The sequence below is a fragment of the Podarcis tiliguerta genome, assembly GCF_965153285.1.
Source record: "Podarcis tiliguerta genome assembly, chromosome: 14".
Taxonomy (NCBI): domain Eukaryota; kingdom Metazoa; phylum Chordata; class Lepidosauria; order Squamata; family Lacertidae; genus Podarcis; species Podarcis tiliguerta.
This window is the reverse complement of record NC_139547.1, coordinates 17,437,064-17,465,000: the sequence shown is the minus strand read 5'-3', so window position 1 is coordinate 17,465,000 and position 27,937 is coordinate 17,437,064. Positions and strand designations below refer to the sequence as shown.

Sequence of the window (27,937 nt, the reverse complement as noted above, 5' to 3'; positions counted from 1 at the left end):
GATAGATTGGGCAATCCAATGAGTTTCCACTAGACCAGGGATGTCCAACGTCCGAAAGACTGTGATCTACTCCCACTAAAAAAACCACTGGCAGTGATCTACCCATTGTATTGACCAGAGTTGTTGGGCTTTTTTTAAGGAGCCAGGGGGGTCGGGGTTTCACGATCAACCACAATTAACCAGGGGCATCTCACAATCGACCGGTAGATTGCGATTGACTTGTTGGACAACCCTGCGCTGCTAGACCAACCGTGGCGTTGAAGTCCTCCCTTGCACAACATGAAATTTAATAGTGTTAAAAGAATATAATGTCGTATTTGAAAATGGCGCATGTTGCAGTATGTATTCTGTGTGGAAAGTTGAAGGTCAAAATGCAGGAGGATAAATGGAGAAGTCTAAATAAGGATAATTCTGTATTGCATATTTGGAAGGTCTTGGAAATATGATATAATACATGGACCACATTGGTGAAGCCGAAGGGTCTTGTTGTCTCAGCGGCCCAGGTCCTCCATAGACACTGCCTAGGCTTGCGCCCAGGGAGGTCACTTTGGTGCTTGCTAACGCAGCGGTTTGACCACCCCCAGAGGCACACTCCATTGTCTCTCTCTCTCCAGAGATGGATGCCAATTGCATGGCTAAGTCTGCTCTTTCTATCCATCTCAGTTTTTAGTGATGAGATGATTTGGGATGGCTCCAAATAGCTAACTTATATATAGCTCTGCAACACAATAAATGACCTTTGTGCTCTCCAACAATGCGTGTTGATGGCTATTTCATGACGTTCAATCATGGTTAGGGTTTGGCACCCAACCTATCACGCAACATGAGGCAGGAGGAACCTGGCCAAAATGTTTCTCAGACTGTATCACCCAGGCTCACAGCCAGAAGTGTGTGATTGTGTGAGTGTGTAGCGTCAAAGTGTATGTAGCAGGAGGGATCGTAAGTCAATGCTAAGCAAAACCTTAATCCAAGTAGTCCCATATGTTTAAAGATGTGTGTTTCGGGTTAAACCTAAAATGTAAAACAACACCCCAAAAGTCAAATGCTTCTCCTTCAGTGTGACTTGATACAGATTTTGCATTCCTGTCTTTGAGAGCAATCAGATTGGTGTGTGCAAGGAATAGGACCTTTTTTGGGTTCTTTGGCCCCATGCTCAAGGAATTGTTCCAGCTGAAATGCTTAGCGTTTTATCATGGTGCGCGTTCAAGAAGGCTGTAAAAATCGATCTTTTTTTTTACAACTCCCTTCTCTTGAATGAGGAGCCTTCATGTTTAAAGAAGATTGGAAAATGTTTGTTGAATATACGGGGGGAAATTGTGTCTACTTGAAAACGTTGGCAGCATTAAGATAGATTCAACAGCATAAACAAGTTTTGGTGGATGGAATACCGAATGGTTTAGTTTATGATATGCAAAATGAACCATGGAAAGAGAAGAAGGGAGGTCATTGACATTGTAAGGGTATTTAAATGAATATTCTAAATTGTAAAACAGAAAATTCAATAAAAAATGTGTATATGTGTGTGTGTATACACACACATACAGTGGTACCTCAGGTTACATACGCTTCAGGTTACATACTCTGCTAACCCAGAAATAGTGCTTCAGGTTAAGAACATATACATACACACACACACACACACATAATAATGTTTGCAGAACCCCCCCCCCCCCAAAGAGAGAAAGTTGTGGCGCAGCAACATCTGTAGAACACTACATTGGCTGTCTCCACACACAGGCTCATGGGTGCCAGGGGCGTTCCAAGGGGGGGGTGGGGGGCGGCCCTCTCCTTGTGCCATTCCAAAGGGGGGAGGACAAAATGCCAACCCCCAATTGGCTGCACCCTCCGGGGCTTGTGCCTCTCGCTGCACACCCCCCGGAAGGTGCGCCCTACTGCATGGGCAGCACGCCACACTCCCAGGAAGTGTGACACAACCCCAGGACACGCACTATGCCCCCTGCAGGTGGCACGCCATGCCCCCAGGGATGCATGCCATGCCCTCTGGGACGAGCGCCGCTCCGGGTACTGAAGCAGGTTGCTTCGCCTCCGATGGGTGCAGCCTATTTTTAACAATTGTCCCTCCTTCTTTTGATGTGGATGGCTTGTTTAGGTGAAAGATACCATCGGCTATGACACTCTGGGACACTGTTTTTTCCTGGAGGACGGGACAGAGCAGCGGAACACGTTTCACCACAACCTGGCTCTCCTTACCAAGGCAGGCACAATCTTGCCGACTGACCGCAACGAGGCCATGTGCCTTGCGATGAGAGATAATGTGCATGGAGGATATATTCCTGTCCCGAGCACCGATTGCATGTAAGTAAAACTCCAGCTTTATGTCTCCATACAATGCATGGAACAGTTCTGGTTTCCCCCCCAAATATAAACAAGGTGCTGGGTAAAGGATCAAGCAATTGATTTGTACAACCTAAAAGGTAAAGGTACCCCTGACCATTAGGTCCAGTCGTGACTGACTCTGGGGTTGCGGTGCTCATCTCGCTTTATTGGCCGAGGGAGTGTTTGTCCGCAGACAGCTTCCGGGTCATGTGGCCAGCATGACTAAGCTGCTTCTGGTGAACCAGAGCAACGCACGGAAACACCATTTACCTTCCCGCCAGAGCGGTACCTATTTATCTACTTGCACTTTGGCGTGCTTTTGAACTGCTAGGTTGGCAGGAGCAGGGACTGAGCAACGGGAGCTCATCCCGTCGCGGGGATTCGAACCGCCGACCTTCTGATCGGCAAGTCCTAGGCTCTGTGGTTTAACCCACAACACCACCCGTGTCCCTAGTAGCTCATTTAAGGGTTTTATTTCATCCACACACCTGTCCCATAAAGAGGCAGCATTTGGATTTGGGGGCATGCAAATGCTGTGTGTGTAAGGGGATTCCTCAAGAACCCTTTCATAGACGCAGGCCTGCATGGATCTTGCAGTGCTCACAGTGTTCGCTTGCAAAATCATTTGCAGAAGAAATAATAGAATCATGGAGGTGGAAGGGACCAGGAGAGTACAGGGCTCGGACCACGACCTTAAGATTAAGAGTCTCATGGTCTGCCAACCGAGCCAATATGCAAAAATGACATATGTTGGTCAACATGCATGCACTAAAAAAAGTTGTAGATTGGGAGCACTGAATTTAATACTGGAAAAATGGAATGGGAAGAACTGAAGAAAGCTCAGCGCCCTTCCAGGAAATAATTCTGCTCCTGGCAACCCCAATCACTCTTTTTATCTCAGTAATATAATTAGGGACAGAGTCGTTTTGTTGTTAGGGTTAAACCTTTGGGAGTCAAGAATCTGTGCCGATTTACTATAAACCACCCAGAAGGTCTACCTTCTGGCACTCCTCTAATGACACATGTCACTTGAGTTTAATGTTTAACCATTGATTGCATTTTACACTGTCTGTATGTGAGGCAGTGGCACAGCCAGGATGGAGAAGTCATGCAGACATACTGGTACGATATATCTATATCTGGACTTTTGATAAGATAGCACTCTCGAGTGTTCTTCCTCCTACGGAAGTTTTCCTGGAGAAACTCATCAGATTGGTGGTGATGACTAAGGAGATTGCTTTGTCGCAGATGTTATGGGCAGTCAGCTAGGTTTTGAGCCTGTTCTGCCAGATGAGATCATGTCTTTATTCAGCAGAGTGATCTGGAAATGTTTGAATAATTAGAGACTGCATAGGTAGCTAGTGCACAATAGCAGGGGATGCCGAAATCAGGATCCGTTCTTGGGGGGATGCATATAATTTCTGGGGCAAATCTCTTTGTTTTTCCTCACTGGCATTAATGATTCAATTAGAACAGCCTTGTTCTGAAGGAACATCTGCAGATGGTTCCAGGTTTAATCCCCAGCGACGCCAGCTAGGACTCCATGCCTGAAACCCTGGAATGCAGCTTCTACTCAGAGTCAGCACAACTAAGCTAGGTGGACCCAGCGGTCTGCCTTAGGCTGTGCATACACCCTGCATTTGAAGCACATGACTTTCCCCAAAGGATTCTGGGAATCCTGTTTCTTCTGTGGAGCAGAGCTTTTCCGCTAACAATTTCTTAGTTGTAATTTACAGCTTGGTCCGTAATGAGCTTCTGTGACTTGCCTGACATCACTTAACGCCTTGAACTTCTCATAAAGAATGTCATTTATAGGACTTTGCAGACTTTTAAGGATTCATGGCAGTATTGTGGCCAAGCGCCAGCCACTGCGGTGCTATAACATTTTTTATTTCTTCCTGTTCAGTGACTTAAAATAAATCTCTGTGTTTCCCTCTCCTCAGGGCTGTCAGCTCCTTCTGGATTGCTAACCCAAATAATAATCTCATAGAGAATGCGGCTGCAGGTGCTCAGGTAAGACAGATAAAGGCTGCGTGCTTGCTTGTCTCCAGCCCTGAATCTTAAATCTTGTTCTTTAAACAGGTTCCCTTTTGCCCTCCATGGAATTCTGGGTATTGTGAGTTTTTCTGTGAGGGTTCTGAGAGCTTCTTACAGGCCTGTTGCCAGACATATGGGGTCGTATCCAGTACTCATAACAGACTCATTGAAAGTAATGGATATGGCTAACTTAGGTCTATTAATTTCAATGGGTCTACTCTGCGTAGGACTTATATTGGACACAGCCCATTGTCGTGAATATAATATAATGCCCTTGTCCCCTGCCAGTGTAAGCTAGCAGCAAAGTTTAATTCAGTAACATTTGCTCACTCTGGAGATTTTTATGCATCTTCTCCCTTTCCCCATCCTCCAGGACGTTGGCATATGGTATATCTTCCACCGGGTTCCTACTGGACAGTCTGAAGGACAGTATCCAGCCGGGCAGTCTGAACTGACTCCTCTGGGGACATTTCACAACAACCGAGTCCACTCCAACTTCAAGGCATGTTGCAAATTTCTGTAAATACCAGGGCAAGGGTGGTGAACTAAGGCCAAGATTCCATTGTGGGTGACCTTCCAGGGACCGCGTGCCTTGATATGAACATGGTCACAAGGGGATGTGGGTTTTATCTTTGTCTAGCTCAGAATTTCCCAAACTTGGGTCACTGGACTACAACTCCCATCATCCCTAGCTAGCAGGACCAGCGGTCAGGGATGATGGGAATTGTAGTTCCAAAACAGCTGGAGACCCAAACCTTGGTATAGCTGGTGCTTCTGCCTCTCTTTTCCTTGAGTCAACTGTCTTCCCTTCTTCATTCCCTGCCTTTTTAAAAGAATCCTCTTAGATGTTGCTTTGAACTACAGCTCCCATCATCTCTGCCCATTGGCCATGCCTGCTAGGGCTTATGGGAGCTGTAGTCCAGTGGTTTTCCAATCCCTGCTCTAGGATTTGAGCAGTCAGTGGTAGGCTCAGAGGCAGTTTTCTGTCTGAAAACTGTCGCTGTACCCTCATCCCTATACCCTCATCCCTGTTGGACTTTCTGAAGTAGTGGCTGAACTGGAACACAGCCAGCCTTCACAATTTGCACTTTTCTAAATCTTGCAGTGCGTTTTTTACAGCCAAGCTGTGTGTACAAAAATGCATATACAGTACCAGAACATGCATAATTCTGTGTATATTGGTGAAGCTAATATTCAAAAATGCTCTCTATTAGGGGAAATGGCTTGCAAATTTGTCCAAACACCACACAAAATTGTTCATGTTGTGAGAAATTGGAATTGAAACGTTGGAGAACTTTAGTAAGGATTTTCTTTTTAATTAAAAATCACAAATTGCTGCAGAAATGTGGAGGCCTGAATTTAAGATAAATGAAAAATGAGGTAGGCCAAAGATTGAGAAATTCGTTTATCCCTACTCCCTAGGTGTGCAGAAGTATATGAAAGGTTTTGTAAGCAAAAATAACACTTAAGCTTCTGGAACTTTCAGAATGTTAATGGGACTCCAACTCCCATCAGGCCCAGTCAGCATGAGCAGCAGTCAAGCATGATGGGAGTTGAAGTCCAATAACATCTGGAGGGCCACAGTTTCTAGCATGCCCATTTTTTTGTGTGCCAATACCTGCCTATGTTTTATATCTCCGCTCCCTTAGCAAAACGCTCCAGACCTTCCTTACCAAGTATGGTACACTTTGCTTGTTCAAAAATAATTGAACTCAGATGGTGAACGTTTGTGTGAGTGTGTATAAAATAATTTTCCAGGCTGGCTTGTTTATTGGGAAAGGAGTCAAGACGACGAAAGCCAGTGCTGAAAATCCTCGAGAATATCTGACGGTGGATAATGCCAGGTGTGTAAACAAAATGTCATGCTGCCCTTTGCAGTGCGTTGAGTTTAATTTTATTGCTTTAGGGGGATTTCCAGTCCTTTCGGTGCTTCTGTCTTCGTGTTTTGGGGTGGGCACTCACGTCTACTAACTAGTAAAATGTTTGAAATCTGAGGGGATGTGCAAGCCAGTGTTGTGTTGTGGTTAAGAGTGTCAGGTTATGCCTCGGAAAGCTTTGGTTCAAATCTCCACTCCAGCCACACACAATGCCTTGCAGTGGCGTCAGCTCATAGAGTCAGGTGAGGAGAAACTCAGTGGCGCTGCACAAAATGGCTAGGCTGTAGATGGGGACAGACTGTTGCCAGCACATAACTTGGATGCTCAAAAACATGTACTGGCTCCCTGCATGCTACCATGCCGGGTGCAAGGTTCTTGTATTAATTTGCAAGGCCCTTAACAACTTGGGCCCAGCATGCCCCAGGGACTGCGAAATTCCTTATATCTTTGGCTGATCACGGAGGACTTGAGGGTGGAGATTCACAAGCCGTGGGGGATCACAAGTAACCAGGCAATCTGTATTTGGGCTCCGTTTAATGAAACTCCCTTCATTAAACATACAGACCCCATCTCTCGTTGTCTACTGAAAACTTTAAAAAAATAAATAAATTCCGACAGGCATTTTTTTTGCTGAATTTTGATTTTATAATTTTAACTGACTTTTATTTTCTCCGCATCGAGGTGTTTTCTTTTCTTTGCTCAGGGCTGAATATAATTAAGGGCTGTGTAAATTGTCAAAACAACAATATGCACGTCTGAAGTAGCCCAGGCTTTGGAGCATTTGGAGAATCTCAGATACTTGGCGTTTGGTCTGGGATCAGGGAAGAGAGAAGAGTTGGGAAGCTAAGTTACGTGAAGGGGTTTCTGGGACCGCTTCCAAAACGATGAACTATCTCAATCCCTTGGGGCGTATAGCCCAGAGGTTTCTTTCTACTGTACTATTCCAACACTTGCTATTTTTAGCCATGCAAGTACCATATGCAGTAACATAAGCTCGGTTTGCATTGTTGAACGCGTTCCAACGTACGTTTTTATGTGGCCAAAATTGCTGGAAGACTGGAGCTTTATTTCAGTTCAAGTATTTTGGGAGCATGGATGGTGGTTTTTGATTGATGCCTCCCCCTCATGTCTCTGATTTCCCATTCTTCTGGGCTCTTGGTGATCTGACTCGATTCTTTGCCCCAGATTCCGTCCACATCAGGACGCCGACCCTGCGAAGCCAAGGGTTCCTGCTCTCATCGATGGCCTTGTTGCTTTCAAAAATAACGACCATGGCGCCTGGGCTCGGGGAGGAGACATTGTCTTCCGCAACTGTGGGTAGGTGTCTTCAGAACACCAGGCTTGTTCCTTTCTGCTGCGTTAAAATTAAGTTACTCGGCCACTTCGATCTGTGGAACTGGCACTGTTACCTGGTCCCCACAATCCTCATTCTGCAGTTGTGACTAATTGATCCTCTGAAATTAGATCAATTTTGCTGCACTCTTTTCGGCACCTGTTTAAAATATTTTTATTTAAGCAAGCCTATCCAGATGAGGGATGCGGGTGGCGCTGTGGTTTAAACCACAGAGCCTAGGACTTGATGATCAGAAGGTCAGCAGTTCGAATCCCCGCAACGGGGTGAGCTCCCGTTGCTCGGTCCCTCCTCCTGCCAACCTAGCAGTTTGAAAGCACATCAAAGTGCAAGTAGATAAATAGGTACCGCTCCAGCGGGAAGGTAAACGGCATTTCCGTGCACTGCTCTGGTTCGCCAGAAGCGGCTTAGTCATGCTGGCCACATGACCCGGAAGCTGTACGCCGGGCTCCCTCGGCCAATAAAGCGAGATGAGCGCCGCAACCTCAGAGTCGGTCACGACTGGACCTAATGGTCAGGGGTCCCTTTACCTTTACCTTTATCCAGACACTTGGATTTTATGATGCAATTTAGTCTTTTTTTGGCTGTTAAATTTAATTATTTTAAAAATATTTTTACAGCGGTACCTTGGTCGTCAAACTTAATCTGTTCCGGGAGTCCGTTCGACTCCTGAAACCATTCGAAAACCAAGCTGCGGCTTCCAATTGGCTGCAGGAGCTTCCTGCACTCAAATGGAAGCCACGTTGGATGTTCAGCTTCCAAAAAACGTTCACAAACCGGGACACTCACTTCTGGGTTTGCGGCATTTGAGAGCCGATTTGTTTGACAACTAAGCTGTTCAACAACCAAGGTACCACAATGCTTGTTTTTAACTGGTTTTATTGATAATTTAAATATTTCTTGTAAACCAATCATGGGTTTTGTGACATCTAGTGGTATATGAAATTTATAAAATAAATAAAATGAAGGATGTCGGTTTGCGTTTTCAATAGCTTGTGCACTGCTGTGGAGACGATTGTGCCCTAAAGGGTGTTCTATGAACCTGTAACTAAATAAATGACTCTGTAAGGGGTTTTTTTTTTGGGGGGGGGAGAAAGTAGCATTTTGCATTCCCTCGAACTTACGTTTTCGTATGTTTTCTCCACTTCCTAGCTTTGCAGACAATGGGATCGGACTCACTTTAGCCAGGTAAGTTGTCCTTTCTTAATAGAGGCATATTTGTAAGGAACCAGTGCTTTCTAGTAATAGGTGGTAGAGGGTCTCTTAATGCAAGGGGGGGGGGGAACCTGTGGCTCTTCAGATGTTGTGGACCACAACATCTGAAGAGCCCTATCAACTAGCCATGCTGGTGTGGATTGATGGGAGTCTGCCAACATCTGGAGGACCAGATGTTCTGCCTGTATCTTGCCATAGCTAATAGCCATTGATGGATCTACCCTAAGTGAACTGTGTAGACTTTTCAAAACAAACAAACAAACCTCTTCATATATTACACACTGAGTAAACAAATATCTTGGTCAGCCCAGAATTTATTTCCTTTTAGTTTCATTGGATGCCCCACCATTTTAAGGAGGGAGAAAAACTTCTTTTTATCAGCTGCCACCTTTGTAAGTCTCTTACATCTAAGTTGATGCTAATGACCCCTCTCTCTGGCTGTCTTGAGACACTGGAGTGTTGCTACTGGTTGGAGTAAGTCATGGATGGGAAACTTGTGGCTCTGCAGATGTTTTGAGATTCCAACTCCTGTCAGATGCAGGTGGCGCAGCCAGTGGTCAGCAGTGATGGGAGAGGCAAGGAGCAAAATCTGGACGGGCCACAGATTCTCCTGTATTGTGGTTGATGATACTGGGCTAGATGCAAGACAACTCTGAGCTGGTTTAAGGCAGTTTTCTGTATCCCAGCAAATGACAAAGCATATACAGTGGTACCTCGGGTTAAGTACTTAATCCGTTCCAGAGGTCCGTTCTTAACCTGAAACTGTTCTCAACCTGAAGCACCACTTTAGCTAATAGGGCCTCCTGCTGCCACCACACGATTTCTTTTCTCATCCTGAAGCAAAGTTCTTAACCTGAGGTACTATTTCTGGGTTAGCGGAGTCTGTAACCTGAAGCGTATGTAACCTGAAGCGTATGTAACCCGAGGTACCACTGTAAGCTGCTTCATACTAGTTGAGACCATTGTTCTACCCAGCTCAGTACTGCCTACACTGACTGACAGTGGCTCTCTGGTGTGTCAGGCAGGAGATTTTCCCAGCCCTACCTGGAGATGCCGAGAGATTGAACCAGCATCCTTCAGGATACGAAACAGTTGCTCTGCTACCGAACTACACCCCTTCCCCTAAATAATTTAGCTTTTCTTCAAGAGAGAAGGTTTTCAGGGTCTTGGATCATTTCCGTCAGTGTTTCCCAAACTTGGACTTGTTTTTGGACTACAACTCCCATCATCCCTAGCTGGCAAGACCAGTGGTCAGGGTTGATGGGAATTGTAGTTTTGGGGGGAAAGCTGGACATCCAAGTTTGGGAAACCCCAATTTAGGTTGTCCTTTTCCTATTTTCAAGACAGCTACACCTGTGCTGGCAGAATCTTTTTGGACTGTGCTAATACTTGCCATCTGATTTTTGTGTGTTTCTTTGTCCGTGTTCATCTAATTATAGCGATGGAACTTTCCCCATCGATGAAGGCTGCAGCCTAGAAGTGACTCATTCCATCTTTGTTGGCGAGAGCAACAATGTTGGCTCTCAGGGAGGACAAAACAGCTACTGGGGGAAAGGACCTGGCGGAGAATATAGGACACTGCCCCGAAACAAGTAGGTTATTCACGGATCGTGTCTTCCTTTGGAGGTGAATTGGCATGTGATTTGGTACAGAAGTTTTTCCAGAAAAGGGACTAATGCATCGTGGATGCTTTCTAAAATTATAATGATGAAGAGACTGTTGGTGGGTGGTGGCCCTGGGGGCTGCAACACCTGCGCCATTCCTATTGGTGGAGGTTGGAGAAACATCTGGCAGTGGGGTAGTGGGAATCAAGGGATGCTGTAGCTTAGGGGTAGAGCATCTGCTTTGCAAAACAAACAAACCATAATCCAACATTTAAAACACCACAGTCACTGGACTAGGGCAGGGTGACCCTGAGCCCCACCCCCTGGACCAGATGGAAAGGGCCTTCCAGAGAGTGGTTAACACAATGTGAGTAACATTAAAGTACTACTACTACGACGACGACTACTCCTACTACTACTAATAATAATTTATTTGTACCCTGCTCATCTGGCTGGGTTTCCCCAGCCACTCTGGGCGGCTTCCACAAAGACCAAAATTACACTAAGATGTCATACATAAAAAACTTCCCTGAACAGGGCTGCCTTCAGATGTCTTCTGAATGTCAGGTAGTTGTTTATCTCTTTGACATCTGATGGGATGGCATTCCACAGGGCGGGTGCCACTACCGAGAAGGTCCTTTGCCTGGTTCCCTGTAGCTTTGCTTCTTGCAATGTGGGAACTGCCAGAAGCCCCTCAGCACTGGACCTCAGCATCCGGGCAGAACGATGGGGGTGGAGACGCTTCTTCAGGTATACTGGACCGAGGCCTTTTCGGGCTTTAAAGGTCAGCACCAACACTTTGAATTGTGCTCGGAAACGTACTGGGAGCCAATGTAGGTCTTTCAAGACCTGTGTTATGTGGTCTCGGCGGCCGCCCCCAGACACCAGTCTAGCTGCCGCATTCTGGATTAATATTAAATCAATATTTGGTTTATTAACTACATTAGTACATCAGCCAGGTGAGGGGGCATGGCTCTGGCCAAATGCACATTTTTAGTTTGTGCCAAAACTCCATTAGTGTTGCGTCAAAACTCAGAACCGCACCTGAGAGGGAAGGGCATTCCAGAACTGGGGTGCTACTATTGAGAATGCTCTCTCGTGAGTTGCCATGTACCATATTCTCAGAGGACTGTGGCATCATGAGGGCATCCATAGATCTTTAAATTCCAGGCAGGTGTATAAGGGAGAGGTGGTCTTTCTGGCACCTGGGTTGTCCAGAGTATGTTGTCTGGCATACTCTGCAAAGGTAATTGGAACATCCACCGCCTTACCTGCTACTGTTTTCTCTCAAGATTCTGTCACCTCAGTTTGTTGTGTGAAGAGATGTTTGTTTAAAACATTGTCATGTAAAAATTGTGCCCCATACCAGAACAGAACACCTCTGGGGCGGAAAGAGACCCTGTCTCACTGGTCATCTTCTCTGAGGCAATAAGTTTCAACATGGGGTGCTTTAGGACATTTGACTTTCTCTTTCAGATCTGAGGGGGTATGGTCTTGTGAGAAGACTAGGCTGCTCTTTCCAGGGAATATTTGAATTAGTCAGACTTGGGGAAAGATTATAGATGGATTGTGCTCTAAACAGTTTAGCCCTCCAATTGTGCCGCATGTGGACATTGGAGCTTAGAGTTCAACAAGTGGGACTCTGCAACAAGAGCTATAGATTTAAAGTGCTGTGACGCCGCTTCAAGTAGTCATGGCTTCCCCTGGGAGATGTAGTTTGTTAAGGGTATTGAGAGTTGTTAGGAGACCCCTCTCCCCCTCCCTAAACTACAATTCCCAGAGTTCCCTGTGAAGAGGGATTGATGGAACTACTCTGGGAGCAGAACAGTGGACTCTGAGCAACTCAGAAACCACAGTTCCCAGTACAGATGGGGCGCATTTGAGTGGTGGGGGTGTCTGGTTAATAGGGTGTGAAAAGCTGTAGAGAACCATGCCTCAATAAATTGCAATCGTCTTTTGTCATATAGAAAAGAAAGATAAATAGTCATAGATAAAATTTGTACAATACGCTAACTGTAGATGAGGGTATTAAGTTGGCATGTATTCAGGAAGCAGAACGAGGAAGGCGGGAACTTGCCAAAAGAGAAGGAGAGAGGATCTCCAAGATGTGTACGTGTGTATGTGCTAACGGAGCAGAACAAGGGAGGGAAGAGTTGTAAAAGTCAAGCCGAACCAAAAGCAAGAATAACAAGCTAATAAACAAAGCTGTGAACAGATGCACAATCGCTGAGTAGAAACAAGAAGGAAATGTAGAAAACAGAGTTTTGAGAGCATTGCTGAACCGTATTATACTGGACCGGTTTGCCCGTAACACTAAGGCAGACCACAGCTTAGTGCAAATGAGGAAACTTGTAGGCTCTTAGGGAAGGAGATCACTGCTGCTCTGATCCTCCTCAGACATCTTGGTTCTGTGCTGAGCTAAACCATGGTTTGACGTGGTATGTCATTGGGACCCTCTTTCCAAACAAAGCAGACGTTTTAAACCATAAGACAAATCTTGGTTCCAACTTTTGGTTTGGAGAAATCTAAACCACGAGCCTGGGTTTGAATAGCATGTTAAGACAAACCATAGTTTAGCTCAGTGCAGTCTAAGCCACGGGTTTGGCTGATGTGCAAATGAGGTTGTGTGTGCTTAAAAAGGGCATTTCAGAATGCTGAGCCACCTTTTGTTTTTGTAACTTTCATAGGACGTTTCCGATCCGTGGCTTCCAGATATATGACGGTCCTGTCCGGCTGACAAAATGCACTTTTAGAAAGTTTACCCCTACTGTGGACAGGCACTCGAGCGCCATTGGCTTTTTCATGAAGAACGCCTGGCAGATAAGTCCTCAGAACAACGCCTCGCTGGTCAGGATGGAGAGAAGTGTAAGTCAGGGGAGATGTTAACTGGGCCCATCTTCTTTTTGTGTGGGTTTAGCAATAGGGAATGTGCCTCCGCTTGATTCTCCTGTGTGCATTTTATTTATTTAAACAATTTATGGGGCTTCTTCTCACTTCCAAAGGAATCTCTGAGCCGTTTGCCATCTATTTTTAACAGTCAAATCGGCCTAGCGAGAGAGAGGCTGAAAGACCCCACAGTATGGTCATTTAAACTTCCCCTGGGCGTGGTGCCAAGGGCCGCAATTGGTCTTTTGGTCCTGCACCCAGGGGAAAGCCCACTAATTCCTGCAGCCATTGGCCCATTTGGCGGCAGGAAGTCAATCCGGCCTGTGATAAGCCAGTTTACAAGGGAGGCCCGTGTCCCACCTGCAAAGCCACCTGCCCAATAAGGGGGCGAATGCACACCACAAAACATCAAATGCTGCAACTGAGAATCAAATACACATACCAGAATAATTAACATTATTTATAGCTCGCTCATCGTGGTTAACACAATGTGAGGAACATTAAAGTACAATAAATCAATATTTGGTTTAAGTACAAATTACCGTCAGATCAAGCACTTTATGAACTACATTAGTACATCAGCCAGGTGAGGGGGCATAGCTCTGGCCAAATGCACATTTTTAGTTTGCGCCAAAACTCCATTAGTGTTGCATCAAAACTCAGAACCGCACCTGAGAGGGAAGGCCATTTCAGAATTGGGGTGCTACTATTAAGAATGCTCTCTTGGGAGTTGCCATATACCATATTCTTAGAGGACTGTGGCGTCAAGAAGGCATCCATAGATTTTGAATTCCAGGCAGGTGTGTAAGGGAGAGGTGGTCTTTCTGGCACCTGGGCTGTCCAGAGTACATTGTCAGGCAGACGTTCCCTGGATTATGTTGGACTACAACTCCCGTCATTCCCAGACAACTTAGCCCAGTGGTCAGGCATGATATAAGTTGTCATGCAACATCCACAGCTGAGGAACATTGGTGAGGACAACACTGAGCTAGAGGCACCACTGGTTTGACTTGTTGTAAGATTCCTGCATAGCATTTAGGTGCCTGACTAATGTTCCTAGTGCGTGGTCAGCACTGATTATTAGGGTTCCTAATTTTTGTGTGCAAAGTTTAGGTGTGTCTGCTGCTTGCATCCTTGTGGTGAAGGGAAGTTCTTTTGGCCTCCTGCCTTTCAGTGAATCACACACTTTGCAACTTGTTTAAACATTGCCTGTTGAAGGTCAGACGGAGGGTGAGGAATTCATTCGGTTGCGCCCTCCCGCAGCCACGTGGAGCTTGATAGCTGTGCAGAGCAAGTGCAAGAGGCTCTACTCTTGCAGGCTGCTTCTTGAAGATCACAAACATGGCTTGAGTTGACTTGGACCAGAACTTCCCTTCACCACAAGGATGGCTCACTCTTCCTCATGCTCTCCTCTAGACATCTGGAGAAACTGAATGTGTCGGGGTGGAATCATGTTTTGCGTTCCCTTGCTCAGCTTCATTTTATGTTGCTTGGTGGGGGCATAGGAGCACAGAATGCAAGGATGCCGATGAAGAAGCAATGTAGATGCAGGGTTCTGTAGATACAGCAGAGGGTTTTAGCATCCACACCATTTCCAACAAAGATGTGTGAGGAACTCTGTCTGGAACTGGGAAGAGTCACTGCCAGGCAAGACTAGGGATGGAGAATTTGTGGTTTTTGGGATGTTGTTGGTCTACAACTCCCATTATCCCATGATTATTGGCCATACTGGCTAGTGCTGATGGGAGTTAGAGTCTAACAGCATCTAGATGGGCATAAACTCCTCATCCAGCGGGGCTTGGACTACAGATACCCGGGTTCAAGTTTCTCCTTTGCTGCAAAGCTCACCGGGTAGCCTTTGGCCAAGTTGGTGCCTTCTCAGCTTAAATAGGCTTGCATGGTGGTTGCGAGGATCAAATCGGATATCCTATTGTGTCTTTTGGAGCTCCTTGGTACCCTAAAGTGGGGAACTGTCAAGCAAACAGTGCAAGACTGCCATGTTTTGTCCGTTACATAACTTCTTTGTCTTTTAAAATAGCATTGGGGAATGAGTGGCCCTTTGAATGTTGCTTGATCACATCCCCCCACCATCCCAAAGAATTGGCCACGCTGGCTGGGGGTGACCAATACTGAAATCCATCAACATCTGGGCTCCCTGGCCCCCCAAACCTGCTTTAAGAGCTATGCAGTGGTACCTCTGGTTACAAACTTAATTCGTTCCGGAGGTCCGTTCTTAACCTGAAACTGTTCTTAACTAGAGGTGTGCTTTCGCTAACGGGGCCTCTTGCTGCCGCTGCGCTGCCGGCACATGATTTCTGTTCTCATCCTGGGGCAGAGTTCTCAACTTGAGGTAACTCTTCCAGGTTAGCGGAGTTTGTAACCTGAGGCGTTTGTAACTCGAGGTACCACTGCATAGCAGGTGGAAATTCATCAGATGCATTCTTTCCAGTGCAGAGATACAGTGATGGGAAGGCCACACTTGTTGAATTTTCTGCCTGCTATGCAGTTGATAAATCACAGAGCCCTCATGGGGGGGTCCTGTCATTTCCACCATGGAAATCTTGCGACATAAGCACTGAATAGCTATTTTAGTAGCCTGAAATGCAATAGAGTTCCTGCAGTAATAATGACTCTCTGTTCTTATCCGTCTTTCTCCAAAGGTTGGGCTCAGAGTGTTCTTGGGCAGGCCAGGCCAGTGGTTTGGAGACAATAATAATGATGGTGATAAGGTCTCGATTTTCCATGATTTGGATGGTTCAGTGACAGGCTATCCAGGCACCTTTGTGGGCAGGTCAGACAACTATCTGATTCGTCACCCGGGCTGCCTTATCGTCCCAAGGTGGAACGGAATGATTTGCGCTGGGAAATATGCACAGGTAAGGCCAGACCATTGATGCTTATGCAGAGATGTTCTTAGTGGAATGATAGAAGGAAGCTTTGGTGTTGCTGAAGGGATGAATGAATTAAGGAAGGAAGGAAGGAAGGAAGGGGAGAGAGGCTGGCATGAACAGAGGCTGGGGAGTCCCAGAGAGAAAAACTAGATGGTAAGAGAGGGGCCTCTATGGGGATGTGTGAGAGAAAATGAATGGGGGATGGATGGATGGATGGATGGATGGATGGATGGATGAAGAGAGAATGAAGGAAAGAGAGAAAATGAATATATCTGCCTACAGCCCTGTCCAGCTTTTCCTTTTCTCAATTCTTCACTTCTTGCACATTTTTGCATGGCTCTGCTGGTTAGCATTAGAAGAGCGTTTGGAAAGCAGGAGTGTCGAAAGCTGCCAAAAACAGGGCGGGGAAGAGTTGTTGTTGTTGTTGTCTGTTGTCTCTCAGAGCCTCAGATATATGATTAACATTCTCCAGGACTTTCTCATTAGCAAGGAGAATTCCTGGCTGCATGAGGGAATTTAAAACATGGCATTGGGCTGCAGATCCAGCTAGCATCTGCTTAATATCCTTCCCTGAATAATTTACAGGGCAGTTTTCCCCTTGGCATGCAGTACTGGGATAACCTGTCAATAGGAATAGTTTATTGTCCCCAAAAGTCAATTTAGCTGAGAGAGATATATATGTATGTATGTTCTGGCCATCCTCATTGGCCTGAGGCCACCCTACATCTTCGTCTATGTAGTTTCATTTTTGGATTAAAGTAGTTTCCTTTTTTACATTTTACCTGCCCTGGCTGAACCATTTCAATTGGTAACATAGTCGATGCATGATTATGGGTCAAGCTGCAGGTTACAATACATTAGGCAGGCTTCCTCAACCTCGGCCCTCCAGATGTTTTGAGACTACAGTTCCCATCATCCCTGCCCACTGGTCCTGCTAGCTAGGGATCATGGGAATTGTAGGACAAAAACATCTGGAGGGCCGAGGTTGAGGAAGCCTGACATTAGGGATGAGGAACCTGTGTCCCTCCAGATTAGCCATGCTGATGAGGAGTGATGGAGCCCAATAACATCTGGAGGACCACAGGTGTCCCCACCCCAGATTAAATGAATATATATGGAAGAAGAAGAAGAAGAAGAAGAAGAAGAAGAAGAAGAAGAAGAAGAAGAAGACGACGACTCTCATGGGTGCTAATGGGAGCTTTCTAACACTAGTTGCACCGCCAGGTTTTGTTTTTTTCTAGAACCACAGCTGGGGAGGGAAGAGTTAAACCTCCCCTCTCTATGTTCTGCAGTTTCGTTGAAATTTGGGCTTCTCCACTCTTATTATTTATTCTTTTAAGAAATAATTTGAACCACAGTTGTGCATGAGAAGGAGACGAAGAAGTCTGTGACCCATGTATCCAATTCTGCTGGAGTAGCAATCCTTTTGAGCAGCCTAATTCAGGGGTAGGGGGGAAAGCATTTAATTGCTGTTGGTAGACAGTTGCGAGCCAGAAGCCTTTAATGATCTACTGCAAAGGAGCCAGACCCAGACCCATTTTCTGCCCCCACCCCCCACCCCAGCTTTCATGAATCTGTCAGGAGCAATGTAAGAGCTGCCACTGTGCTTCTTAAGCCGCATCCGCACTACCATTTGAAACCATTTCCTAGGAAGAGGGGTTGAATGTTAAACCACTCGGGGAATTCTAGCTCTGTGAGGGGAATAGGGGTCTTCTCCAGGCAGCCTTAACAAACTACAGTTCCCAAGATTCTGTGGCAGAAATCCATGACTGTTTAAAGTATTACGGTGCTGCACTAAATGTAAAGTGTGGATAGGCCCTGATTTTGGATGCTTCTTGTATCCCATCCACTGTGTCTATTTTGCCCTGTGTACCTGGCAAAAGAATCCATTGGGACTGCTTGCTGTATAAAATATGGGGGGGGGGGGGGACAGGTAAGCCCCACCCTGCATAATTGATCACAAGACATGGTGCACAAATACCACTTGAATGGCAATGGCCAACAACTTTGCGGTGGCCCGGCCCCCTCAAAGATGTTATTTGGGAGCCAAAGGGACTTTGGCCCCTAGGAATTGGTTCCTATGGGATCCAGTGTGGTGAAACAGACATCAACATTCAGTATATGTGGCACTGTACATAAGGGACACACAGAGTTTGGTGTCTATGTTGGAAACCCGTCATGTGCAAACTTGTCCACATATTTACACTGATGAGTAGCAATCTTGTAGACAGGGATGATGATGATGATATTTTAATGTATTGCCTCCTTCACTCTACTAAGATCCCAGGGTGGGTTACATTAAGAAGTTTTTTTAAAAAAATAATAATATTAAAATGCAATTAGAAAAAAACAGAGTGGGTCCTGAAAATAAACATCTCAGGCATGAAAAGGCCAGGTTGAGTGCTGCATTTTGGCAATTCCCATCCCAACCTGAGGAAAGGAATGTGGGGGGAATTTGATTCAGGTGACATTTAAAAAGAAGTTGCACTTTTCAAAACAATAGGTAAATCAGAAGAAACCCATCATTTGAAATGCACACCTCTCTAGATGTTGCAATGCAGTTTTCGAGCCAAATAATGCATACAAAAACACACACACACACAAACCAACCCTATACACCAGGATAAAGTGTGCAAAAGAATGCATATATTAGGAAGAATAACGTTCAAAAATGCATTGTATTTGGAGAAAGAGCTTTTCATAAATATGTACACCAGGTCAAACTGCATAAAAAAACATCAGTTTTGGAAGCCATCCGCACAAAAATGCTGATGAATTTTCATGAACTGAAAATTGCAAACCAATGTGGAAATGTGGAGAAATGAACTTATGATTATAAAAAATGAGAAACTGAAATTGACATATCCGCCCATCCTTACTGGAGTATGCCTAGGCTTGAGCCCAGTTCCTTCTGTGTGCAAAACATGTTCCATACCAGTGAGCCACAGCTCCACCCTTCACATGGGTAATGGCTTTGCATCTAGCTACTTGGTGCTGCATAAAAATTCTGAACTGTAAACAAGATAAGCTCTCCCCCCCCTTTTTTTTCTTTCTCGCTCTTCTTTTTCTGCTCTATTTTTATAAGCGCATTATGGCACTCCATGCTGTGAGACCCTTTTTCCGTCCTAAGAACTTTCCTTGGCTGTGTAAGGCAAGAACAAACAGTCATTTTCTCTGGGACCTGTCCCTTCTTTACTAGAGTTTCCCATCCAATCAGCGTCTAAGCTGTGGGGAATTTAGTTCAGGACTTGCCTGGACTGAAGGGAAGGCATAAGAATTTGGCACGGGCGCAGGGAGAGGTATTTGCTTTGAAACGGAGCACAAATTTTAGCTTTCAAAATGCCATCAACTTTCAGGAGCTAAAGGCAGCATCCGCCTTGCTTAGACAGACTGGTGTTGTGTGCACGCTCTGAATTTTTGCTCTGAAAGGCATAAAAAGGACTAGTTCCAATCACGGAGGACTGTGAAACCCTTTGCTTCCCTTTGATCTTTGGAAACTCCATGACCAAATCTGCTTTTCTTTCCCCTCCTGTTTTTGGATTCAGGAGACAAGACCCTGTATTCATTTGGCGGTACAGACAGGTGAAATCCCCTTTTACTAAATGTATGCTGATTCTTGAGTTTGGTCCAAACGTACATGTATGTTCTGTGTGCACATGTATTAGGGATGGAGGGGGAGGGAGGTTTTCAACCTTTTTGAGTCCGCAGCTCCCTTAACCAACCACATTCTTTCTGCGGCACCCCTGTGGGACTCAGGAGCCCCGTTATGGCACCCTTGCCTACAGAGCTGGCAGCCTCTCACCCTTTTTCGAACACCCTCCCTTGTGGAGGGTTCCCTCAGCCTCCTCTCCTCTCCTTGGGAGTCTCCTTGGGAGCTTCTGATCGGCAAGTCCTAGGCTCTTTGGTTTAACCCACAGCGCCACCCACGTCCCTTAGTCCTATATTAAAAGCATTGGCAAAAGGCCAGAAAATGTGCAGGTGAATAAAATTCTGTAGGCCTACTCTAAGTAAACTTTAGCTGAATGCTAACCTACATTTTTAAACCAGGTGTTTGTTTTTTGGTGTCATTGGTCACCAGCCTGCAGTCAGGTTATCTTTGCATTCACCTGCATGCTACCATTTCTTAATCATAGTTGCAATACAAGAAAGGACTTGTCAGTCATTCCAAACTACATAGTAAAAGAATGAATATGCAGGACTCGATGTTGACTGCTTAGCTATAGGAAAGTGAGAAATGGTCTTGATTATAATCCTTGAAATTGTGCATGCGTTGGCTGCAGTTAGAAGTGCAGTCAGTCTAGAAATATTTCTAACTAACCGCAAAGCTTCCCCCCCTCTCTCTCTCTCTCTCTCTCTCTCCTCTCTCTCTTTTTGTAACACTCACTGCATCCTTGTCAGAGAAGCAGCAATTGCTAGTCTCTTTCTCTGGTGTGAAGCATAGCATGTAATGCAGAACTACCATAAATGCCATTTGTTAGCATATATTGGGGATAAATATCTTATGGAACGTCTCTCCCAGTTTGAACTTCCTTAGACCTTTACATCGTCATCTGTAGTGTAGTAGCTAATTCAGGATCCCTTCTTGATTATCACAGCCATGCCCTCTCACAGCCACTGCCTCCTTCTAAGATTATAAATCTTCTAAGTTTATACAGAAATCTTACAATTCTAGAATAATAATGATTAGGGATGCATTGCAATGCTTAGAGCAGATCTCCACGTGCTTCCTCCAGTTGAATCTGGGCTTTTCCCGCTCTGTGCACATACATGGGCAAGTGATTTGGAGTGCTTTATTATCTTCTTTTGCAGTGAGTTGAGCTGTGTTTTCCTTGGCATTCCATTTGACGTGACAGAACATACACCCCATTCTCTTGAAATGGAAGCACCATGTGTTTTCAATGTTCCTAAATGCTTAGCATAGGGATGCGGGTGGTGCTGTGGGTTAAACCACAGAGCATAGGACTTGCCAATCAGAAGGTCGGCGGTTCGAATCCCCGCAATGGGGTGAGCTCCCGTTGCTCGGTCCCTGCTCCTGCCAACCTAGCAGTTTGAAAGCACGTCAAAGTGCAAGTAGATAAATAGGTACCGCTCCGGCGGGAAGGTGAACAGCGTTTCCGTGCGCTGCTCTGGTTCACCAGAAGCAGCTTAGCCATGCTGGCCACATGACCCGGAAGCTGTACGCTGGCTCCCTCGGCCAATAAAGCAAGATGAGCGCCACAACCCCAGAGTCGTCTGTGACTGGACCTAATGGTCAGGGGTCCCTTTACCTTTACTTTAAACGCTTAGCATACAGAACAGCTCTCCCACAAGCCTCCTCCAGAATGACCCTAGGAGCCAATCCTTAACTCCTTTCACTTTGATTGGCTCCAATCAGCACTAAGGATGAGAAGACCTCTTCTCAGTGGCTGAAAAGTCCCCCTTATTGCTATTCTTGAACAATTGGGACCCGAAATCCTTGGTGAACCAAAGGCCAACCAGTTGACCATGATCGACCTTCTCCCCACTCCCTGCAGCTCCCAAACTTTGCTTATGTATCCTGGCTCATTTTGCAGGGGCCACATTTTTCTTTGGCACCTTACATGGCTTTGTTTTTGTTTTCCAAGTGGCATTTCACTGCCCATTCTCTTGTTTTCCCATTGGGGAATCACAGAGTTGGAAGTGACCATGAGGATTATATTGTCCAACCCCCTGCTGTATGGGAATATTTTGCCCAATGTAGGGCTTGAATCCACTACCCTGGGGTGAAGAGTCATGCTCTACCAACTAAGCTTAAGTGATTCCCATTTTTGGGACAATCTCTATTGCCTGTGATTATTATTTTTTCCAAGAAATAACCCTTTAGAATGCTATTTGTGTTGCTGATGCACTATTTATGTTGGAAGTGGTCCCCTGGCTCCATCTCTGGATGCCCAGAGCCTTTTGCTGGCCAAAGTCTTGAAAGGGGCATGCTGCTGATTGAATGCATGTGTGAAAGCTGAGCTGGGTTGGCTGTAACATAGGTCTCTTCCCGCTTTCTCTTTCAGCTCTATATTCAAGCCAGGCGTCCTGAGAATCTGACCTTATCAATTGCCAGAGCCACATACCATTTCCATCCTCTGAGGCTACACGGAGTGAACAGAGGGGTGCCGTACCAACAGTACCAGCCTGTGGTGATGCTGGAGCAAAGCTATATTATCCAATGGGATGGCAGAGCACCAGAAGATGTCATCCTTTACCCGGTCAACTTCAATAGGTACCATTGATGGAAAATGTGCGGCGCAATGAGCTCTGTGGTGTTTGCTAGGGTTTCTGTTTTTAAAAGCTGTTCCAGGTTCCTGCTGACTTTTCTTCTTCTTCTTCAAACTTTTGGAAAAGTTGGCCTTCTAAAAATGACATTAACAAAAGACCAGCAAAGAAGCTATGCCTCTGTTTTTAACTTCTGCTGCCATCTCTCTGATGTGCCGTGTTGTTTCCCCTTTCAGTAAGGTTTTTTTTGGGAAGAGATTCAAGTTACTGTTGGCATTCCGGGCTCAAGATTAAATCCAGCAGATCCCTGGCATGCTGTTCATTCTCATTAGTTTACACTAGCTGCTCCGCTTGTGATTTATATCTCACCTCTCCCTCTTTCTGTAAAGGGCAGCAGTGATTATGAAGATTGCCGATGTAGCCTTGCATTTTCCCAGTAGTCTAAACACTGCAATTGCTATTTCATTTCCCCCCTGTTATATAAACCTGAAAAACAAAACACCGGGACCCTCCCTACTGAAATAATTCAGAACTGATAGACAGCGGTCTGGAAGAGTAATAAGTTTGAGTGCAACAAGAAGGGAGGCCCAGATTCCATCTTTTCCTCTGCTGTTTTCTGTTACAAAAAAGGCTAGGAAGGATATGTGTGTATGTGTGTGTACACACACTCACTAACAGCCTCTTTCCTGACATGGCTCTGGAATTCTAAAAAACAACAACCCAACAAATCAGTGCAGTTGTGTATTATCAGTCCATATGTCTGCTGTATATTTGGAAAGTTGTTTGTCTGTTCTGTATGCACTGAGGTCCTCCTCTGAGGGTCTGCTGGTTCTCAAACTGCGAGAAGCAAGGTTACAGGGACCTTCAATGCCGGAATCTTTTACCCAAGGTGGGGTTCAAACCCAAGATTAAGAGTCTCATGCCCTTCTGACTGAACTATCCCAACTGGTTTTGCAGAATCGAAAAGTTAAAAGCAGCAGATATAAAAATGATTTAAGGTTTTGAAGTTTTGCACAAGCCCTTAAAGACTAGAAATCAGTTGTATTCTGCACCGAATACCAGTTTGTGTGCGTTGTTATGGAATGGTAGTCCTAGTCATTTGCTGAATCAATGAACGTGTCTACGCAAAGCTCTCATGTTAGCAACTGACCTGTTCTTTTTTAAAAAAAATAATGGCACATTGCAGTTACTTTTAGAATCAGGAAGTAAATGTTTGCAGATGTCAGCAAGACTAGACAGGTCGTACCTTCTTTAGTAGGTCTCCCTTTTTTTTTTAAGTTGATGGGGGGGGGAACTGTACAAACAATATGGCTGATGATTAACCCTAATACACCCGTGGCTTTTTCGATGCAGGAAAGAATGTGCGAAATGCATATGGTGCAAAATGAGGAGACAACGTGACTGACACTCTTAATGTCAGTCTCCTGGTCTTGCTAAGCACAGCTTGATAGCATAATTAAGTTATTTTTACCCCAGTGGACAGAGATAGCGGGGGATGCTGATGTTTCAGAGAGGCAGAAGTCATGTTTCTGGAATATGTATTTGACATTGACTAAGAGAAGCTCATAGGGGGAATAGAGAATTTATTGCTGGGGATTTAGACTGTTCCTGAGGTACCGTAATCTGTAATATTGACACTTAAGACTTGCGTTGTTAACTCCTCTGCTGAAGCTAGAATGCCAAAAATCCACCAGAAGTAATGGAAGGGCAGAATCATTGTTGTTTTTCTAGGAAAAGAGCTGCCAGAATTTACCACGAATGCCTCCCATGTTCTCTTATAATGGCAATGGCGCCTACCTGAGAGGTGTCGGAACTGAGTTCTGGCTGGAAAAACCCCCAGGAATGAGTAGGAAGAGGTGGATTTTTCAGAGGAACAGCTTTGGTTACATACTCACTGTATTTTCAAAGCACATTCGAAGCACACCCTGCCCCCCTCAAAGAATTCTGGGCACTGTGGTTTGCTAAGGCTTTCTGGGGATTATAACTCGGTGAATGATTATAACTACAGTGCCCAGAATTCTTTGAGGGGAAAGAATATGCCTTGAAGGTATAGTGCTAACTCTCAACACACTAATGATCAGAACTCTATATACCAAGGATGGGGAACCAGATGATAATGAATTCCGGCTCTCATCAGTCCCAATCAGTATAGTCAATGGTCAGGAATTGTAGGAATTATAATTCATAAGCCTTTCTGTTTTGGAAGGTGTTTGTTTTATTAACCAGACAAGCTTTTATCCAGTGTGTTTGTTTTCACCTATGGGAACATCCAGCCTTCCTTTTGTGCCATGTTTCTAGGTACAGGTCCGCGCTTTAAATTATTATTAATTAAAGCTGAGAACTTCTTCTTCTTTGTGTTCTTGCCCCGGCGTTTGTTCCCTGCAAAAACCTGTTCTTTACCACTGAAAACAATTCTGTGGAGAACCAGAATTTCAGTTTGTTCCGATATAGAGCATTAAAGAGCGAGGTCTCCTGGGGAAAGCAGCACAGCAAAAATAGTCATCAGGGTTAGTAGCCGCTGATTGCTTTGTCCTCCATAAATTTGCCTAATCCCAAATTGGTGACCATCACTGCTTCTTGTGGCAGTGAGTTCCGCAGTTTAAGTGTGTGAATAAGTCCTTTCTTTTTGTCTGTCCTCAATCTTCTAATGTTCAACTTCGTTGGATGTCCCCGAGTCCTTGTGCTATGAGAGAGGGAGGAAAACTCTCTCCGCACCATGCATAAATGTATTCACTTCCGTTCTGTCGCCTCTTACCGTATTTTTCGCACCATAGGACGCACCGGACAATATGACGCACTTTGTTTTAGAGGGGGGAGAACAAGAAAAAAAAAATCTCCCCCTCTCTGCCCAGCGCCCCTTCAGCGAAGCGGCAGGAGGCGCTGCGCAGAGAGGGGGAGAACTTTCCCCCTCTTGTTTTCCCGCTCTAAAACAAGGTGCCGTTTAAGGTGCGTTCAGGCGGCTACCTTGGAAGCCTGGAGAGCGAGAGGGGCCGGTGTGCACTGACCCCTCTCACTCTCCAGGCTTCAGGTTCCTTTCGACCTGCTCTTTGGGGCTGGCGGGGGGAAGCCCACCACCAGCCCCAAAGAGCAGGTCAGGGAGCAGCGGAAAGGCGCAGTGGAGAGAGGGTCGCGGGGCTATGGCTTCTTTAGCCCCGCGTGCGCTCTCCCGGCTGGGGAGGTGACGCGCGGCTATAGAGGCTCCTGCCATAGCCGTGCATCACCTCTCCAGCCAGGAGAGGGTCGCGGGGCTATGGCGTCTTCGCTCCATAGGACGCACACACATTTCCCCTTCATTTTTGAAGAGGGAAAAGTGTGTCCTGTAGTTGCCTTTTCTCTAAACTAAAAATCCCCAAAACATATAAAAGTTTGAGATTTAAACTCTGGGATGGGTGATTCGTGGTTCCCTGCCTCAACTCCACCAAGAGTTATCGCAGGGATTGTTCAGAACAGAATAAGATGCATGGAAGCACCATGAGTGGTGAAAAGTTTGAGATAATGACCTGCAGTAGTAACCTTTGTGCAATTCAAAACTTCTTGATACTATTCCATGGTAGGGTGGGAGGAAAGAGGGGGACAGTCTGATGATATTTGGCAGAAGAACACAGAGGGCTGATTGGAATTTTAATTGCCCAGAACAAAAGTCAGTCTCCTGTAGAACTGATTGAGGTCCTTGTTCTTTGCCTGCGTTGACTACATGTGTAAAGTCCTTCCAAATCCAGAGGCCTATGATCTTTCCACAATGGATTCTTTCTCTTTGCAGGCCAACTTCATACTTAGTGTACTCTTTTCCCTTCTCTTTCATGCACACATCGCGTAAGGACCAAAATTGCAGGTAGGGAGAATTGCTCAAAGGAACGGGTTTACGTGGAATGTCCATTTGCAAAAGCAAAACCACAACCAAACAAAACACCCCAACACACCTATGTTCACGACAGACATTAAACTTGTTAAGAGGAGACTGTCAAAAGGAGAGGAGGAGGAGGAGGAGGGATAGGCACAGCTGGCAGTGGGTGGAAATATGGGCATGGAATGAACCCAAGGTGTAAGGACTTGGTGTAACAAGCTACTGCCTGCACACCAGTCTTTTGCCTTTACTTGCTTGGAAAGCGATGAAATTGAATAACATCTCCCACTTTGAGTAAATTGGCCCATCGCTGCTTTATTTGCAGGCCGAAAGACACACACATTTAAATCATCAAGAGAACTGAAATGGTGGATTGTGTTTGCCGTTTTTGTGGACTGTTTTGTGGCGCTGTTAATTGGGCTCCCAAAACGCTGCAATATTTACTAAGGAGTCTAGGCATGTTTAATGGGGCACGGCTGGTTCAATAAAGCTTTGGGTCTTTATTTAGCATGGATCTCATCTACACTACTGACGATACCATGGATGCTTTAGTTGAGATTCCTGCATTGGACTAGATGACCCTTGGGTTCCCTTCCAGCTCTATGATTCTATGCCAGGCTTCCTCAACCTCGGCCCTCCAGATGTTTTGAGACTACAATTCCCATCATCCCTGTCCACTGGTCCTGCTAGCTAGGGATCATGGGAGTTGTAGGCCAAAAACATCTGGAGGGCTGAGGCTGGGGAAGCCTGTTCTATGTGTTAACTTATTTTGTTTTCATCCCACCCATCCTCCAAGGCATCATTCTTTCCCCCATTTTAGTCTCTCTCACATGTGAAGTAGGTTAGAAGGAGGGATGGGGCAGCCCAAGGCCACTTATTGAAAGTCTTGAGAGCCAGTGTGGTGTAGTGGTTGAGAGCGGTAGTCTTGTAATCTGGGGAACCGGGTTCGCGTCTCCACTCCTCCACATGCAGCTGCTGGGTGACCTTGGGCCAGTCACACTTCTTTGAAGTCTCTCAGCCCCACTCACCTCACAGAGTGTTTGTTGTGGGGGAGGAAGGGAAAGGAGAATGTTAGCCGCTTTGAGACTCCTTAAAGGGAGTGAAAGGCGGGATATCAAATCCAAACTCTTCTTCTTCTTCCCTGTAGAGAAGCCTGGGGCCACCTGGGCCTGATGTTCCCCATCTCTGGTTTAGCATTACATCTGAACCAGACCAGACTAGGCTCTTGCCTCCTCCTCCACTCCAGGGGTGTGCTGGAGTTCCGTGCTTTTCTTCCCTGATAAGTGAATATCTGCTGTAACTAGCGCAAGCCATGTGATGTGGAGACACCATGAAAATGGAGCTTGAGCTTGATATATGGACTAAGTCTGTAAATGGACTTTGCACGTTTCATATCTAAGGTTCAAAGAAGCCATGGTTTCTCTCTGGAAAAGTTAGCAGCAACTGCCTCTTAACCTGGGACCGAGAGAAGGCTGCAGATAATGTGGGCAGATCTGAGTGTCTGCCCCTATTGATTCTTATCTTAAACCCTCATAAGTTTTCTCCCCCCCACTCCTCCCGCAGTGTAATTGGCAGTGAAGTCAAGTGCAGTAAAGTTTGCAGGCTCATACTCTATCTTGAACCAACAATAGCAACATTAACCAGAGATCCTTGTAAGAAGCTTATCTGAG

At 45.6% G+C, this 27,937-nt stretch overlaps 2 protein-coding genes across 6 annotated transcripts in view; both read left to right on the top strand.

Annotated features, from left to right (window-relative positions):
* Window positions 1–27,937, top strand: part of CEMIP (cell migration inducing hyaluronidase 1) — a 168,265-nt gene that overhangs the window by 13,463 nt on the left and 126,865 nt on the right. The gene's annotated exons all lie outside the window — the stretch shown is intronic.
* LOC310663668 (cell surface hyaluronidase CEMIP2-like) overlaps window positions 1–27,937 on the top strand; it is a 98,032-nt gene that overhangs the window by 33,974 nt on the left and 36,121 nt on the right. For all 3 annotated transcript variants that reach the window (XR_014504563.1, XM_083411801.1, XM_083411802.1), the window contains 10 exons: window positions 2,111–2,316; window positions 4,281–4,350; window positions 4,748–4,876; window positions 6,133–6,218; window positions 7,437–7,568; window positions 8,755–8,790; window positions 10,257–10,409; window positions 13,109–13,286; window positions 15,968–16,183; window positions 22,222–22,430. Coding sequence is in view for 2 of the 3 variants with exons in the window: in XM_083411801.1 (XP_083267927.1) it covers window positions 2,111–2,316; window positions 4,281–4,350; window positions 4,748–4,876; window positions 6,133–6,218; window positions 7,437–7,568; window positions 8,755–8,790; window positions 10,257–10,409; window positions 13,109–13,286; window positions 15,968–16,183; window positions 22,222–22,430 (1,415 nt within the window). In the remaining variant the exon portion in view is untranslated. The remainder of the gene's footprint in view (window positions 1–2,110; window positions 2,317–4,280; window positions 4,351–4,747; window positions 4,877–6,132; window positions 6,219–7,436; window positions 7,569–8,754; window positions 8,791–10,256; window positions 10,410–13,108; window positions 13,287–15,967; window positions 16,184–22,221; window positions 22,431–27,937) is intronic.